The 14650-nt window shown below is 40.8% G+C and overlaps 1 protein-coding gene across 3 annotated transcripts; it reads left to right on the top strand.

The window, feature by feature from the left end:
* The first annotated feature begins 1092 nt into the window (after positions 1–1092).
* On the top strand, positions 1093–11607 carry LOC135678734 (protein argonaute PNH1). 3 transcript variants are annotated; one of them, XM_065191851.1, is made up of 23 exons: positions 1093–1709; positions 3742–4176; positions 4263–4471; positions 4580–4726; positions 4813–4946; positions 5057–5166; positions 5512–5618; positions 6034–6172; positions 6259–6375; positions 7287–7394; positions 7505–7576; positions 7693–7815; positions 7967–8126; positions 8341–8462; positions 8571–8624; positions 8804–8946; positions 9353–9415; positions 9564–9627; positions 9704–9839; positions 10076–10149; positions 10228–10322; positions 10407–10438; positions 11097–11607. In XM_065191851.1, exons 2-23 carry the CDS (start codon positions 3778–3780, stop codon positions 11249–11251), a joined length of 2763 nt encoding a protein of 920 aa, XP_065047923.1. In that variant the 5' UTR covers positions 1093–1709; positions 3742–3777; the 3' UTR covers positions 11252–11607. The 3 variants fall into 3 exon arrangements, with proteins under 3 accessions (XP_065047923.1, XP_065047922.1, XP_065047924.1); XM_065191850.1 differs by having other exon boundaries at positions 1095–1709; positions 8571–8708; XM_065191852.1 differs by lacking the exons at positions 1093–1709; positions 3742–4176 and having other exon boundaries at positions 4430–4726; positions 4803–4946; positions 8571–8708.
* Positions 11608–14650: the final 3043 nt, after the last annotated feature.

Raw genomic sequence — 14650 nt, 5'->3', positions numbered from 1 at the left:
CTTGTCTATCTTCATCGTCACCACCTCCACCCTTGCCCTCATCCACTTCATCATCTTTAGCTCTCATTCACATTGACCCATGTTCTCATTCTTACCTCTCTGTCACGGACAAACTTTTAAACAAGATGTTTGATGTAATGCTTATGTATGTCCGTGTTTTTTGGTATGTTCATACTTTGCCTAGTATGTAGAGGAACAGTCGAAGGCTTAATAATCTCATTTTAGTTGGGTTTGATGGTCGCTTTAGGCTTGTAAATAAAGTTTGTGTCATGTGGACACTTATGAGAGATTTTCGGTCTGTAATAGACCATTTTAACCCTTTTGTTGTGCAACTGTTCAGAGTTTATAAAGTCTGTTTGTAATTTGCATTGTCTATGAAGTGTTTTCTGGAATGTTTGCTTATGGATCCCGAATGAGACGTTTTCTCTAACCCGTTCTCTCTTTTGTGGGTCCTAAGGGATCATGGGAGGTTTCGGGAAGGCTGACCTTTGCGGATGGACATGCAAGGGTGCCGCATGACTTAGGCAAAATCAACTAAATTCGTAACATCTCATCATTACTATCATTTTCCTCGTATGTCATCTTTATCCTCACAAAGAAAAAAGTCGATGATGCCCTCCTCGAAAATAATATCATAAAAATATAAATAAGAGCTTTGATGAAGACTAGGGTACTCTCATACTTTAAGAAATAAAATATACGTGACAAATGAGAATGAGTGTGATCGGGTGGAGGCTACACGCAAATATATATATATATATATATATATATATATATATATATATATATAATTAATGCAAACCGAGTTTGGTTCACATTATCTCACTTTGCTATCGCTGGCTTCCAATAAACAAACATATCATGAAGACACGTTGCCGCGTTATATGAAGGAATGTATTACTCTGAACCTTCTCGTCTCCTGATGCTACTGTGAAGAGAGAGGACCGGAGCATGTCTGATAACACAATGTGCAAGCTGGGGAAGAGCCGAAGAGGGTGAATGAAGTACACCCGTCGTGCAGAGTGGAAAACTACGAATCTATTCCCACTTATCGTAGCTTATTAATTATTATGCACCTGCCAAACCACTACGGTGCACCTCCCAAAGCAGTGCGAAGGCACAGTCGAGGGGCACACCCCGTGTGTCGCCGTAGGCTCTGCGTCGTGCGGCGAACAAACCGTCGGAGGAGGAGCCGTATGTGCCTCTATAACCACGCTCGCGAGTCTCCTCTGCCCCAGCAAAACACAAGCCGCCCAATTCCGTCCCCAACCCTCCGCTTTTGAGCATTCTTTCCCTCCCACTCCACGGGCATTCCCGCTGCCGCTGCTGTTGCCCCCCGAGCTTCCTCGATCGCCCCGTCCTCTCTCTCTCTCTCTCTCTCTCTCTCTCTCTCTCTCTCTCTCTCTCCTCGGTTTCATTAATGCCTTTCTCTCTTTCTTTCCTATTTTAGTAAAACGATGACATAGTGACGAGGGATGAGGAGAACAGAGCATATGTGGTGGCAGCAGCGCCGAAAGCTTTGCTTTTGGCAACTCATGGCATCCGAGTTATTTTACTACTCTCGAGTGACATCCAAGCGTGAACTAAACCCTACACAAAAATACAGAGAAGAAAAGGAAAGAAACAAAGCGATAGATTCTTCCTGAGCGCAAGCTCCTGAAGCGGGGAATAGTTTTCGTCTTGTTGACTCTTCACGGTCATAGCAGCAGGTTTGTTTTAGTTTGCTTTTGCATTTCGATTTCTTTCTGCTGTGGTGTTTTGGAGGGTTGCACTGCTTAATTGTTTCTACCGATGACTTCTTGTACATATCTTTCCGGTGTTTGTAACTTGATTTCGTGATGCTCTGTAATCCATCACCGAGATCGCAGCTCAGACAGTCCTCTTGATCTATGTAGATCGATCTTCTATCATCTCCTGCTAATTTGGTTTTAGTTCGATGTCCGCCCTTTCTCACTCTTCACCTAGCTAAGATTTCTCCTTTTATTCCCGATTTCCATTCCATTCTTTTCCTTCGATTTCGACCTCTGCTGCCTCGCCTCGGGGGAGGAGATCTTTTATCGGAGGGGCAGAAGACATCGGTAGTGTATGCCAGTGCTTGCAGAGGAACAGTAGTCAGTAAACAGGACGAAAGAGTAGAGAAACAACTATGCCAGCTTCCGGTGGTGATGGTTGTAGGCGCGAGGCTGCAACTCATTTCTCGGCTGTCATATACACCGAGCATGTCGCAAGTAATGTGCGAGTGAAGCACAGGGTTTCTTCCGTGGCCCCTTAAATAGTCATCTCGTCTTCTCTGTCTCTCTCCCTCCCTCTCCTTGCCCCCAGCAAGAAAACAACCATTGCACATGATTGCTCCCTGCTGCGTAGCCCTTCGTCTTTTTCCTCACGTAATTTCTTCGAAAGACCATTAATTTCCCCTCTTCTTTTCGCATAAAAATAAGAAGCGCGAAGAGATCCATCTCCTCGCTTTATCATCTTCATGGTATCAATTGCTTTGATTTGTTTTGTCTTCTGAGGGAATGGACTCACCTGATTGGCCGTCGGAGCGCATGCAATGCGGTAGTTCGTGCTGCATGCTTGCATGCTCTGTTGTTCATCCTCATCGTTTTCTTTTCTCTTTCTCCTTGCTCTAATTAAGTGATTGGATTGCACTAAATCCGAAGGACTCGGACAACGTTGAGGGCAATTAGCTGATTTGAAATCTTACCTTGGCCCGATCAGTGTTCCTAATCACTTTCACCCAAATCCGAGGATAACTACTAGAACGAGCCTTGCACTTGCACTTGCACTTGCACTTCAAAAGTTACAGAATAATTAGAACGGAGAATTATTACCACCTCTGTTGGCTTCTGAATTCCCTCGCAGCTCTTTACCTTTCCTTCCCCTTGTGAAGTTGGTTGATCCTGAAACGATGCTCGGTCCCCGCGCTACGCAACCCTTTTCCTGTTTCCTGCTCTCTCTTCTCTCGCCGTGGTCAAACAAGGTGGAAGAAGTGGCCTTCTGGAGGCCACAGTTAATCCATCGAGTAGTGAGTGCAAACTCTTGCCCACCACCGCTGTAACACTCCGACACATCTGCTCAACGCCTGCGGCTGCTATAGCTACTACTGATACTGATGCTCCGCTTTGTCCCATGGCCTGTTTGGGGAAGAGCGAAACTTGTCCTTGCTACCACTATTGCGTAGCCTAAATCCGAGCCCACCAGGCCACCAAAAAAGTTCGAAGTCCCTCGCATGACGACACACCTTAGCTACGGTGTGTAATACTGTCTTCCTTGCCGTAGATCCTTCTGATACGTTTGAATTCATTGCAAGAACGAGGTCCGCAGAGGGGTTTCAACCTCTAAACGTGGCTTTTGATTGTATTAGGGAGGAACAGGCCAGGCTTAAGTACGGTGAGGAAACAGGTGGCGTCTACATTAGCAAAACAGTAGCGGCCAGCAGCAGCTACGACATTGTGAGGTTCAACATTGAGCTTACGACATAAAGCCTGTTGTTAGCCTTCCTACAGCCTTCGAATTCTACGTTGATTTATCATCTCTTCTTCCCGTTACCAAGGGAGATTGCTCATTAATGTTGTACCCAAAAGTCCAAAAAAATATTCTCTACAGCCGTACCTCTGTGGAGGATGTCAATGCTTTGATCCATGCCTAACTCTGCTAGCTATCACTGTAAAAAAGCCAGCCAAACACCCTCCTGTCTAAACCTTCTGCTCCTCTGCCTTGTCTTTCCTCTGTTGTCCATAGAATAGATGCTCATAGCTGGATAGAGGTGGCCGAGCCATGCTGGCAGTAGTAGAGACAGAGCGCAGCTGCTTCCATCGGTCGACGTACACTGGTGAGATGCCCGTCCGGCAGATGCCCAAGGACCCTAAGGGGGAGAAGTCTTTCATCTCAAAGAAACCCTTGCAGAACTGCATGAACCAGCAGAAGCTCCACGGCGGGTGCCCACTGCAGGAAATGAAGAAGAACATGGAACGGAGGCGAGGACGAAGAAAGGGGAAAACCGACGTGGATCCGGCGACGGAAATAGAAACGGGACTAAGCATTGGCCCCCCTGTCTCGAGCAAAGGTATCTTCTTCTGCCGGCGGCCGGGGTTTGGACAGGTCGGTTCCAGGTGCATTGTCAAGGCCAATCATTTCCTTGCCGAGTTGACCAACAAGGATTTGATTCAGTACGATGTAAGTATAAGATTGTCAAATCAGTGACCTGTTAGTCAATGTTAGAATCTTATCATCATTGGAATCGTAATTATCGGTGGTCACAGGTCACAATTACGCCAGAGGTGAGCTCCCGAAGTATGAACAGAGCCATCATGTCCGAATTGGTGAGACTGTACCGAGAGATTGAGTTGGGCATGAAGCTTCCTGCTTATGATGGAAGGAAGAACCTCTACACAGCTGGGTATTTGCCTTTCAATTCAAAGGAGTTCGTCATAAAGCTTGTAGAGGAGGATGGCAGGATAGGGATTGCAAGGTCGGTCGTTATCATGCTCTTTTCTTTATCTTCATGCTTCTTGTTCCTGTACGTATGCTTGCAATTGTTCTGGAAAGGAGCTTAGAAGTTTAAACTTTTCCATTGAAGAGAGAAGGAATACAGAGTAGCGATCAAGTTTGTAGCTCGAGCAGAGATTTACCATTTGCAGCAGCTTATAGCTGGGAGGCAGACTGATGCACCTCAGGAAGCCCTGCAGGTTCTCGATATTGTTCTGAGGGAATTGTCGAACCAGAGGTGCCTTTTATTCAAAGGAAAAAGATTATCTATCATTCTTTAGCTTGTGAACAATTCGTGATTGTTCTGTATAAAGTGTTTTCTAGGTACATACCTGTTGGGAGATCGTTCTATTCTCCGGATATCAGGAAACCACAATGGCTGGGTAATGGTTTACAATCATGGTGTGGTTTCTATCAGAGTATTAGACCTACACAGATGGGACTATCTCTAAATATTGGTAGGACTTGTGTGTCTATTCCTCGTATGTTGTTCATCATCAACACATGTTATTCTATCCATCGCTTCATTCCATTTCTCTTGATTAATTATATTGCGTTTTACCATCAGATATGTCCTCCACGGCTTTCATCGAACCACTTCCTGTGATGGAATTTGCAGCTCAGATCCTGGGAAAGGATGTACTGTCAAAGCCTTTGTCAGATGCTGAGTGTATCAAGGTATATTGATATGATATGTAGGACAAAAATTCCAGTCTGCTAGATGGTTTTGCTCAGAAAATTATTGTTATTTTTCTTTTGAATATAAAAGCTTGGATGTCAATCTGCAAGAATGTAGCTACTTTTATTTTCTTTATACCTCACCACTAATTTCTTAAATTTTGAGGCTGTATACAGTCTGCTTTCAATCAATTTTCTGGTGTGAGATGATTATTGACAATTTATCAAGCTTTATATCATTTTTACCTACTACCATATTTGATATTGAGTATAAAATATATGGTGATTTTGTATCACTTTTATGCTATGCTAGTGGCACTCATGTGATTTACTTATGTTGAATAGATTAAAAAGGCTTTGAGAGGAGTGAAAGTCGAAGTCACTCATAGAGAAAATGTGAGGCGAAAATATCGAATTTCAGGGCTGACCTCCCAACCTACTCGTGAATTGATGTAAGAGTTATATTTGGATATTATTGTTTGTACTAATTTGATTTACTAATAAACTGCATTCTGATCAAAGGATCTCGGAGTAACTTGTATGGTGAATCATAGCATCTATAGCAAACATATTTATTGAAGATACGCACATCACGCAACATACTGAAGACTTGAATAAATCCTATCGTCACAATAACTTGTTTACCCAATAAAAGAATAATCTGGCTGACAAATATGATATAATAAGTTTATTCTTCGAGTTAGTAATCTTAACTAAGCATGTGTTACACACATAGTTCACGTTTATTTATATGTGGTATTATTTTGTATCAGTGTTTGCCTAAAATGCTGTTCTTGTTAATCATTTTATCTGGAAATAGGAGTCCTCTTTTCTTCTTCTCAAGATTTTAATCTTCCCTTTCTACAGTTTTCCAGTCGATGAGCAAATGAATATGAAATCTGTGGTTGAGTACTTCAAAGAGATGTATGGGTTCACAATTCAGCACTCTCATCTTCCATGTCTACAAGTGGGAAATCAGAAGAAAGCAAATTATTTGCCAATGGAGGTGAGCCTTATACTTGTAGTAGTGCAATCCATTAACCAATTAATTTTAAGAACAATTTGACATGCAATTTGAAATGTAATATACAGGCTTGCAAGATAGTTGAGGGTCAAAGATACACAAAGAGGTTGAACGATAAGCAAATTACTTCACTTCTAAAAGTTACATGCCAGAGACCCAGAGAACAGGAAAAGGACATTTTGCAGGTCTAGTATCTACCCTGGTTTTATGGAATAACCATGTCAAAGGCCCACATTTGACACTTTGATTTGCTTTCCACTTTCATGTCTATGCCATGAACTAGGTGTAATGGGCCATTTCTTGCATAGAATTGTCATGGAATGCTGCTTAGTTTCCTCTCACCTCTTACAAAAATGATCATTATGTAGTATCATCTCTTGTTCGCTTGCAAGATATTGTACTTATTTTGCAATGAGGCTATACATGTTTAAGTTGCTTTGCAATATTTAATTCCCATGACAGAAAGTTGTCTACTGGTCTATGTCCAGAGTCCTAGCTGAATTAATTCGGGACTGGTTTTGCTGATCTATGACAATCTAAGGAACTGAGATACATGATTTTCTTCTTCTTGAATATTATAAGTACCAATATATCTTTAATTTATGTAGCCAGTATAGAATACCAAATTGATTCTATGTTCGAACTTAAAAAAGAATGACTGTGGCCATTAGGCAGTCTAGACAGTTAAAGCACTGACTGAGGACAACCTAGGCACTTCCATCTCCTTGGTCCTACAAATAGAACTCTTTGTATCATGATGACACACATCATCTTTGGTGAAAGTGAGAGTTTTTGGACCTGAATTTGCCAAAGTCACATTCGCTGTGGTTGCTGAGGCCAGTCTATAACCATCTGCTCCCCGATAGAATCCTGTCTTGTACCTGAGGATCCTATCATCTCAGTTTGGTGGGACAACAATGTTATAACTAGCAATTAACTTTGTTTTTTGAATATACTGCCTTCCAAAAAATAATGTGCTCCTATTTTAAATTGTCGATTCATTATGCTTTCATGAAATATTTGTAATTGATGCTCACGAACTAGTATGTATATTCGGTGCCCAAATTGTAATGGGTTGTTAATTCACTATTTTCAGACAGTTATTCAAAATGAGTATGAACAAGATCCATATGCAAACGAGTTTGGTATCAACGTTAGCTCCAAGCTAACCTCGGTAGAAGCGAGAGTTCTGCCTGCTCCATGGGTAATTGTGAATATCATATAGTGGAATGAAAAAGCTATCTACTGGTTTACTTCATATTGTATCATCAATGCTATGCTGATGTACATATCTACTTAATTTGCTTTGTAAAGCTAAAATATCATGACACTGGAAAAGAGAAACAGTGTTTACCTCATGTTGGTCAGTGGAATATGATGAACAAGGTAATTGCTGCTAATTCAGAATTGGCAGATATCTATCTTCTCAGAGTAATAAATTAACTAGTATGGAATGCAGATATTCATATTTATGTCCACTGTAACCTGCCATTTCAATGCAGAAAGTGATTAATGGATGCACAATAAATGATTGGGCCTGTATTAACTTCTCAAGAGGTGTTCAAGAAAACACGGCTTTTGGTTTTTGTCAAGAGCTAGCACAAATGTGCCAAATATCTGGCATGGTAATCTTTCCATGATCTTGGTAGACCATTTTATCTTGAGAAAAATAAGTCAAATGTGCTTCAGTGCATCAAGTCGATGAGAGATTTACTAGCTTTTACCCAATTTATTTCATAGAGCACTGTAACTAATTACATGGTTTGCATGTTTCAGAAATTCAATTGTGAACCAGTAATACCAGTCTACTCTGCAAAGCCAGAGCAAGTGGAGACGGCTCTTAAACATGTATACAGTGCAGCAATGAACAAACTCAAAGGAAAAGAGCTTGAGTTACTTATTGCCATCCTTCCAGACAACAATGGCTCTTTATATGGTATGTCTGCATTTCACATTTTTCATCATCTGTCTCCACTAGAGATTATACATGATAATTTTGGTGCTTGCTCTTCTTAAAGTTTGATGCTTTTATACCCTCCTCATCCAAAACAGCTGCTATTTATTAAGCTTCTTCATTTCGTATAATTCAGAATCTTTATAATAGTGACTGCAAATCTCTTTTTTGATCATTTTGTTTCATTTTTTTTAAGGTGATCTTAAACGAATATGTGAAACTGATCTGGGATTAATATCCCAATGCTGCTTAACAAAGCATGTGTTTAAAACTGGCAAACAGTATCTGGCAAATGTCTCACTCAAAATTAATGTGAAGGTAAGTGCTGCACTTCATAGTTTGATTTTGTCCTTGGAAGAGTCAGTCTCCTATGTACTTCAAAAGTTTCAAGCTGCTTAGGGAATATTTTCTCTGTGGCTTGTGCAGATGGGAGGAAGAAATACAGTCCTTTTAGATGCTATAAGTTGGAGAATTCCATTGGTCAGTGATATACCAACCATAATATTTGGAGCAGATGTCACTCATCCTGAAACTGGAGAGGATTCTGGTCCATCAATTGCTGCTGTACCAATAGATCTGCCTAACTTCTTGAAGTTTAAACACATGCCACCTACTTGTCGTGATGTCAATTCCTTTATCTAAATTTCTTGTGATTTCAGGTTGTTGCGTCCCAGGATTGGCCTGAGGTCACAAAATATGCTGGACTTGTGTGTGCTCAGGCTCATCGACAAGAACTCATTCAGGATCTATTCAAGACATGGAATGATCCTCAGCGGGGTACTGTTACTGGTGGCATGATCAGGTTTTCTTTACCTTCCTGCCAAGATGACCTCTTCCACATTTGGAGCATGGTTTCATGGGGTTGTTCGTTAATGGCTAGTTGTCGCTTATATCCATAATGCAATAAATTTTAGCATTTGCAGCCCAACTACTCTGTCACAAGTATTCTTTGTAGTAGATAACCTGTATGCAACTTGGAATTAAATATTTTGTTGGAAGTTCATGTTCTTCACTAAGATTTGTCTTCTCTATCCTATATGCTAAACGGCAAGGGATTGACATGGACATTGATATTGTAGTGTCGACTTTGTCAAACTTCTGAGTTCTGATTCATCAACAAGAATGCCATTTTTTCCTGAACTTTATACCTGTAAAATGGAAATATTTCAATCTGTCTGCATTGAGATGTTTCTATTCAATTTCTACAGGGAACTTCTAATATCTTTCAGAAAAGCAACAGGACAGAAACCATTGAGGATAATCTTCTATAGGTGCTATCTTCTGTTATGCGATTTCATTTAAGCAATTCTTTTGGATATAAATTGTTAAGCAGTGAACTCATTGCTCCTCTATTGCCATTGTTTTATATATCACCATAACTTACATTTTGTTTTCTTGTTTCCTTCAATCTTCTTGCAGGGATGGAGTAAGCGAAGGACAATTTTACCAAGTTCTATTGCACGAAGTAGATGCTATTCGAAAGGTCGATATGATCCTGATCTTTTACGACATAACTATTTGTGCCTTATTAGTGTTTCTCACTAACTCACTTTTTGTAGGCATGTGCATCTTTAGAACCAAATTATCAGCCTCCTGTGACTTTTGTGGTGGTACAGAAGCGTCATCATACGAGACTATTTGCTAACAACCACAAGGATCGGAGTAGCACAGACAAGAGCGGCAATATCCTACCTGGTAACCATTGTTCAACTTATTTTTTACTTGATCATTGGAGATGTTGAATCATTATATTAAGTTAACACTTGAATGTTGTCAATGTTCCATTAAGAATGAGATTCTGAAAGTTCTAAACCATTCTAGTCAATAGGGAATAGTGTAACTATGACTTTCCTTTCAAATATCGGTCAGAAGAGTCCAGACCCTTGCTGTGCTCATGGAACTGTTGTCTCACCAATGGTTTTTTGTGGCAGGTACCGTGGTTGATTCTAAGATTTGTCATCCTACCGAATTCGACTTCTATCTCTGCAGTCATTCTGGGATCCAGGTTTGGTCATGACATTCCTTAGCAACATGTTAATTTAATTGGTTATATTAACATGTGTGTGACCAACTGGATTGACAGGGTACGAGTCGGCCAGCGCATTATCATGTACTGTGGGATGAGAACAATTTCACGGCCGACGAGATGCAGATCCTGACAAATAACCTCTGTTACACGTAAAGAGACACTTCTAACAAATTTTACTGCATATATTACATGCAAGCTTTTCTTGTTTATATAAGGTTAGTGTGTGTTTGCAGGTATGCTCGGTGCACTCGTTCTGTCTCAGTTGGTATGCTCTACTCTTAAATGATGCAAAAGTTTCTCATTTTTTGGTAGAATGTGGACCAACATATGCTATGTGGTTATATGCATCTTTCTTGCCTCATGCTTTGGCACTTCAACCGATGACCAAATATATGTTTGGGTGCTTTTTAAGAAGCAATTTCAGTATTTTCATGCATGATTTCTAAAGTGATAGCTGAAGCTAATCTGTATGATCCATCAGCCATAAGTATCAGATTTAAGAATATGTGCACGTCTATAATCAGAACCTCCACCACAAATCTTTGAACATTTGGTGTAGAAGAAGAGACTAAAATTCCATAAGTATCAGATTTAACATATGCTATGTGGTTATATGCATCTTTCTTGCCTAATGCTTTGGCAACCAAAGACCAAATATATGTTTGGGCGCTTTTTAAGAAGCAATTTCAGTATTTTCATGCATGATTTCTAAAGTGATAGCTGAAGCTAATCTGTATGATCCATCAGCCATTAGTATCAGATTTAAGAATATGTGTACATCTATAATCGGAACCTCCACCACAAATCTTTCAACATTTGGTGTAGAAGAAGAGACTAAAATACCTTAAGTATCAGATTTAACAGCTGCTTCTGTAAATTTTTCTTGAGATTTCTGAGTCTTTCCTCTCTTTTGATTGGAGCAGTGCCACCCGCATATTATGCTCATCTAGCTGCATTCAGAGCCCGGTTCTATATGGATCCAAATATATCAGAGAATTCGCCGACACCAAGCATGGGCTCTGTGAAACCTCTGCCTGCATTAAAAGAGAAGGTGAAGCAAGTGATGTTCTACTGCTGAGGCAGAAAGCAGGAGAATTACTTGTACATCAATGTTGCATTTGCAGTGTAGAGGAGAGCAGTTCATCACAGTTTTCCGACAGAATTGAAGTTGCCAACAAAGCTGAACGAAGTGCACCATCCATACTTTGTACAGTTATTAGATCAGAAATGACTACTACATCTTCCATATCAAATACAAGCTTAGGCCAAGGGGTTTACATTGTTCCAGACATGTACCTACTTATAAAGGTGTCTATGTATATGCCAAGGAAGCTATCCTCTTTCTTGTGCTTGTAGGAATATGGTTTGTCTTACCATCATGAATCTCATTCTGCTATAGAAAGGGATTTCTATGTTACCTATTGAAAGTTTTAATGGGCGTCCTGTGTGGAATCTTTTAGTTCTTGTTAGATTTTGTGACTCGATAATTTAAGATAAGATATATATTAAATATCTAATTAGATTTTTATTAGAGTTAATAATCAATAAAAAGGAAGTTCATATCTTATGAAAGTATGAAGATAGTAGGAGTCTAGCTTTGACATCAAAAGTATTGATTGTGATACTAGTTTCCAATCCTGACAGCTCTAATATCAATTATTAGTATAAATTATAGGACTATGATCAACACCGAAGAGGTCGTAAACTTGTAGGACTATGATCGATAAGGCGGACAGGACCACTATGATCGGATAAGGTAGAGAGAAAAAAAAATCTCAGATCCTTCTATCGATATTATCTTTTAAGATTTTTTTTTAAGGTATTATGTACTTAATTTCTGTTGCCATTAATTTTTGAATCCAATTGTATCAGTGGTGTATCAGACAGACATGGGCGGTGAAAAGGTGTGGTGGTTGGTTCGGGGATTAGATGAGGCTACATGTGCTGCTACCCTATCACGGGGCCGGACGATGAGCCCAAGGCCACATGCATGGAGGACCCACTTGTGGCTTCCTGTACAATTAAACGAAGCCCGAGTTGAGCAGGTGAGGGCATTGCATTAATGGCAACGGCATTCGTGGTCGGGAAGGAGGGCAAGTGTTGTGGCTCGGGACAGACTTGGGTAGGACGAAGACCAGCTAACCAGCCGCCAATCCCTGCGAAACCACCGCATCCTGCCATGGACCCCACCCCACCCCCACCGAACCATGTCAATGTCTCCACGTGCCCGCATTTATGTTTGCGAAGCAGCAGCGGATTCTCGCGTGAGGTCAGGGTTGGATACACGTTGACTAGCTCTACGTACGTACGAGAGATGGGTTTGCCTTCTTTCGCCTCATATTTCCACGTCTCATGGTTCCTACTTGGGCACAAAGGACGTCTACTTCGGCCTCATACCTCGACAGTCGTTTGAATTTTATCTTCAAAACATTACTATAATTATGACTAATGATGCTGACAAATTGATGGGACCAAATATTGACCTCCTATAGATGAATTCATGTGCTTCTTAGATCATTGGAAGAAGGAAGGCATGCGAAGGTGCGGACGTCGGCCCTTCCATCTGCAAGTCCCATCCTAATTGCCTCCAGATCATGGCAATTTGCCAGCAGTACTATCTGACTTCTTTTCACTTAATAGTGGTCCTAATTGCATAAAGAAATTAGCATCACATAATATATTAGACAGGCCATGAAAGATAGATAGATAGATAGCCCTTACGACTTTCTTGAAGATTTGGCATCAAGATCCGTTGATCGATCAGTGAAGTCCACCAATTGATTTTTATTACTTCTCCTTGTCAAATCATAGGGTAGCTCGCTATAAATGCGGGAAAGATCTTAGCTGGAGAACAAGAAAGGAAAATGCCAAAAGTGGACCCTATGACGCATTTCTGACTGAATGCAAGCAAATGATTACTTCATTAGTAACTCGTCGTCCGGCCTTTTAATACGATAACAAGACGTTTCAATCATGTGGAATCACCGGTGAGGAACGATGAACGGGGTTACGGTAAGGAACGAAAAGCAAGTCAAAGCTACCAATGGCCACGAGCCCTGAGGAGAGTTATGGGTAGATTGTGGGCAGAAGTACCATAGGTTAAGCTGTCGTCGTATCTGAAACTCCGAGTGGAAACACGAGAAGCAAGTACTGGAGGTTGAGCACAACCAGACCGAGCAGTACGACTACTGACATCGATCTACTTGAGTCTATTATATGTCAAATGTGAATTCTTGATTCCGGATTTCCTAAACATGGACCAAAAACGTGAAATGATACAGGTGGTGGAGCAAGCAGACTTAATTTTCACCGCATAGTATTAGCATAGCGATAGGTGTTGTTTTGTCAGATCGCTTCTTCGTGTTGTCAAATGAATAAATAAAATGAACGGACGACTGACTGTCTCGACGCCTCTCTTCCGACACTCAAGTCGGAGAAGATTTCTTTACGAGGTATAGATCCCAATCTTTTGGACTCCGTAAGAAAGAAAAGAAGCTGAGGATGAGGTTTCTTTCTTTTATTTGTGTGTGTCACTCTGGCCTCTCTTTTATTGTCGTGTTGTCCTGTAAAGGTCGGAGCATGATGTACTGTCGATGAGGATTTCATGAAGCTACGCGGGACATGAATCACGTTGTTTATTTTGGGATAGTTAATTACGGTCGCGAGATGTGATTGCAATAAACAGATCGATGGCTAGTCTCCTTTTATACTAATTCTGGAACCGGCGAGACTTGTCGACATTGCAATTTGCATGAGAGCTTGATCTTGTTAAAATAATAGTATACGTCGACAGGAGGAACGATATAGTAGTAGTATGTGAGCACGTAACAGGGCATGCAGAAGAATTTACTCTCATCACAAAGGTATAACTCATTAAAGTTGTGTTGATTAAACACAAGGTTAATGATGGAGGAGACGACATATATCATAGAAATCCATCATCATCCATCCACATCCCGTCGCCCACTTCCGTTTTCTCCCTGCTGCCAGGATCTCATCTTAACCAAAATTTAGGCCAAAAGGGACGGCATAGAGCTGCATTGTCAGAGCTCCATTTTCATCACCCTGTATCAGTGAATCTCCTGAAGATGATGAACACACAACTCGACACTCCCGGACAAAGCTTTTTGTACAATTATTTATTGCCATGTGACCTGCAACAACAACCTTACAAGGCAACGAGACAACGTCGGGGACCCTTGTCATTATCACTATTAATTATTCCCAAACAAAAATTTTTGCTTCTGGAATAATCCTAAAACTTGTATATGAATGAGAGAAGGCATTACATGGATTCGTAAGAGGGTCGGGCCATGGATACTTCGCTTTCATATAGAAATAATCTCACTTCTTGGGCAGTATCTGTTTGAGGACTAGGGATAATTAAACTGGTTGGTAGAGAACGAACCCATCAAACATGTTCGAGATGAGTAGTGCGCCTGCGGGTCACGTCGGAAAGGTTTCTGGTGGTGGTGAT

Source organism: Musa acuminata, chromosome BXJ1-7 (genome assembly GCF_036884655.1).
Source record: "Musa acuminata AAA Group cultivar baxijiao chromosome BXJ1-7, Cavendish_Baxijiao_AAA, whole genome shotgun sequence".
NCBI classification, from domain to species: Eukaryota; Viridiplantae; Streptophyta; class Magnoliopsida; order Zingiberales; family Musaceae; genus Musa; species Musa acuminata.
Note: the sequence above shows the minus strand (reverse complement) of the source record. Positions and strands in the feature narration are given on the sequence as shown.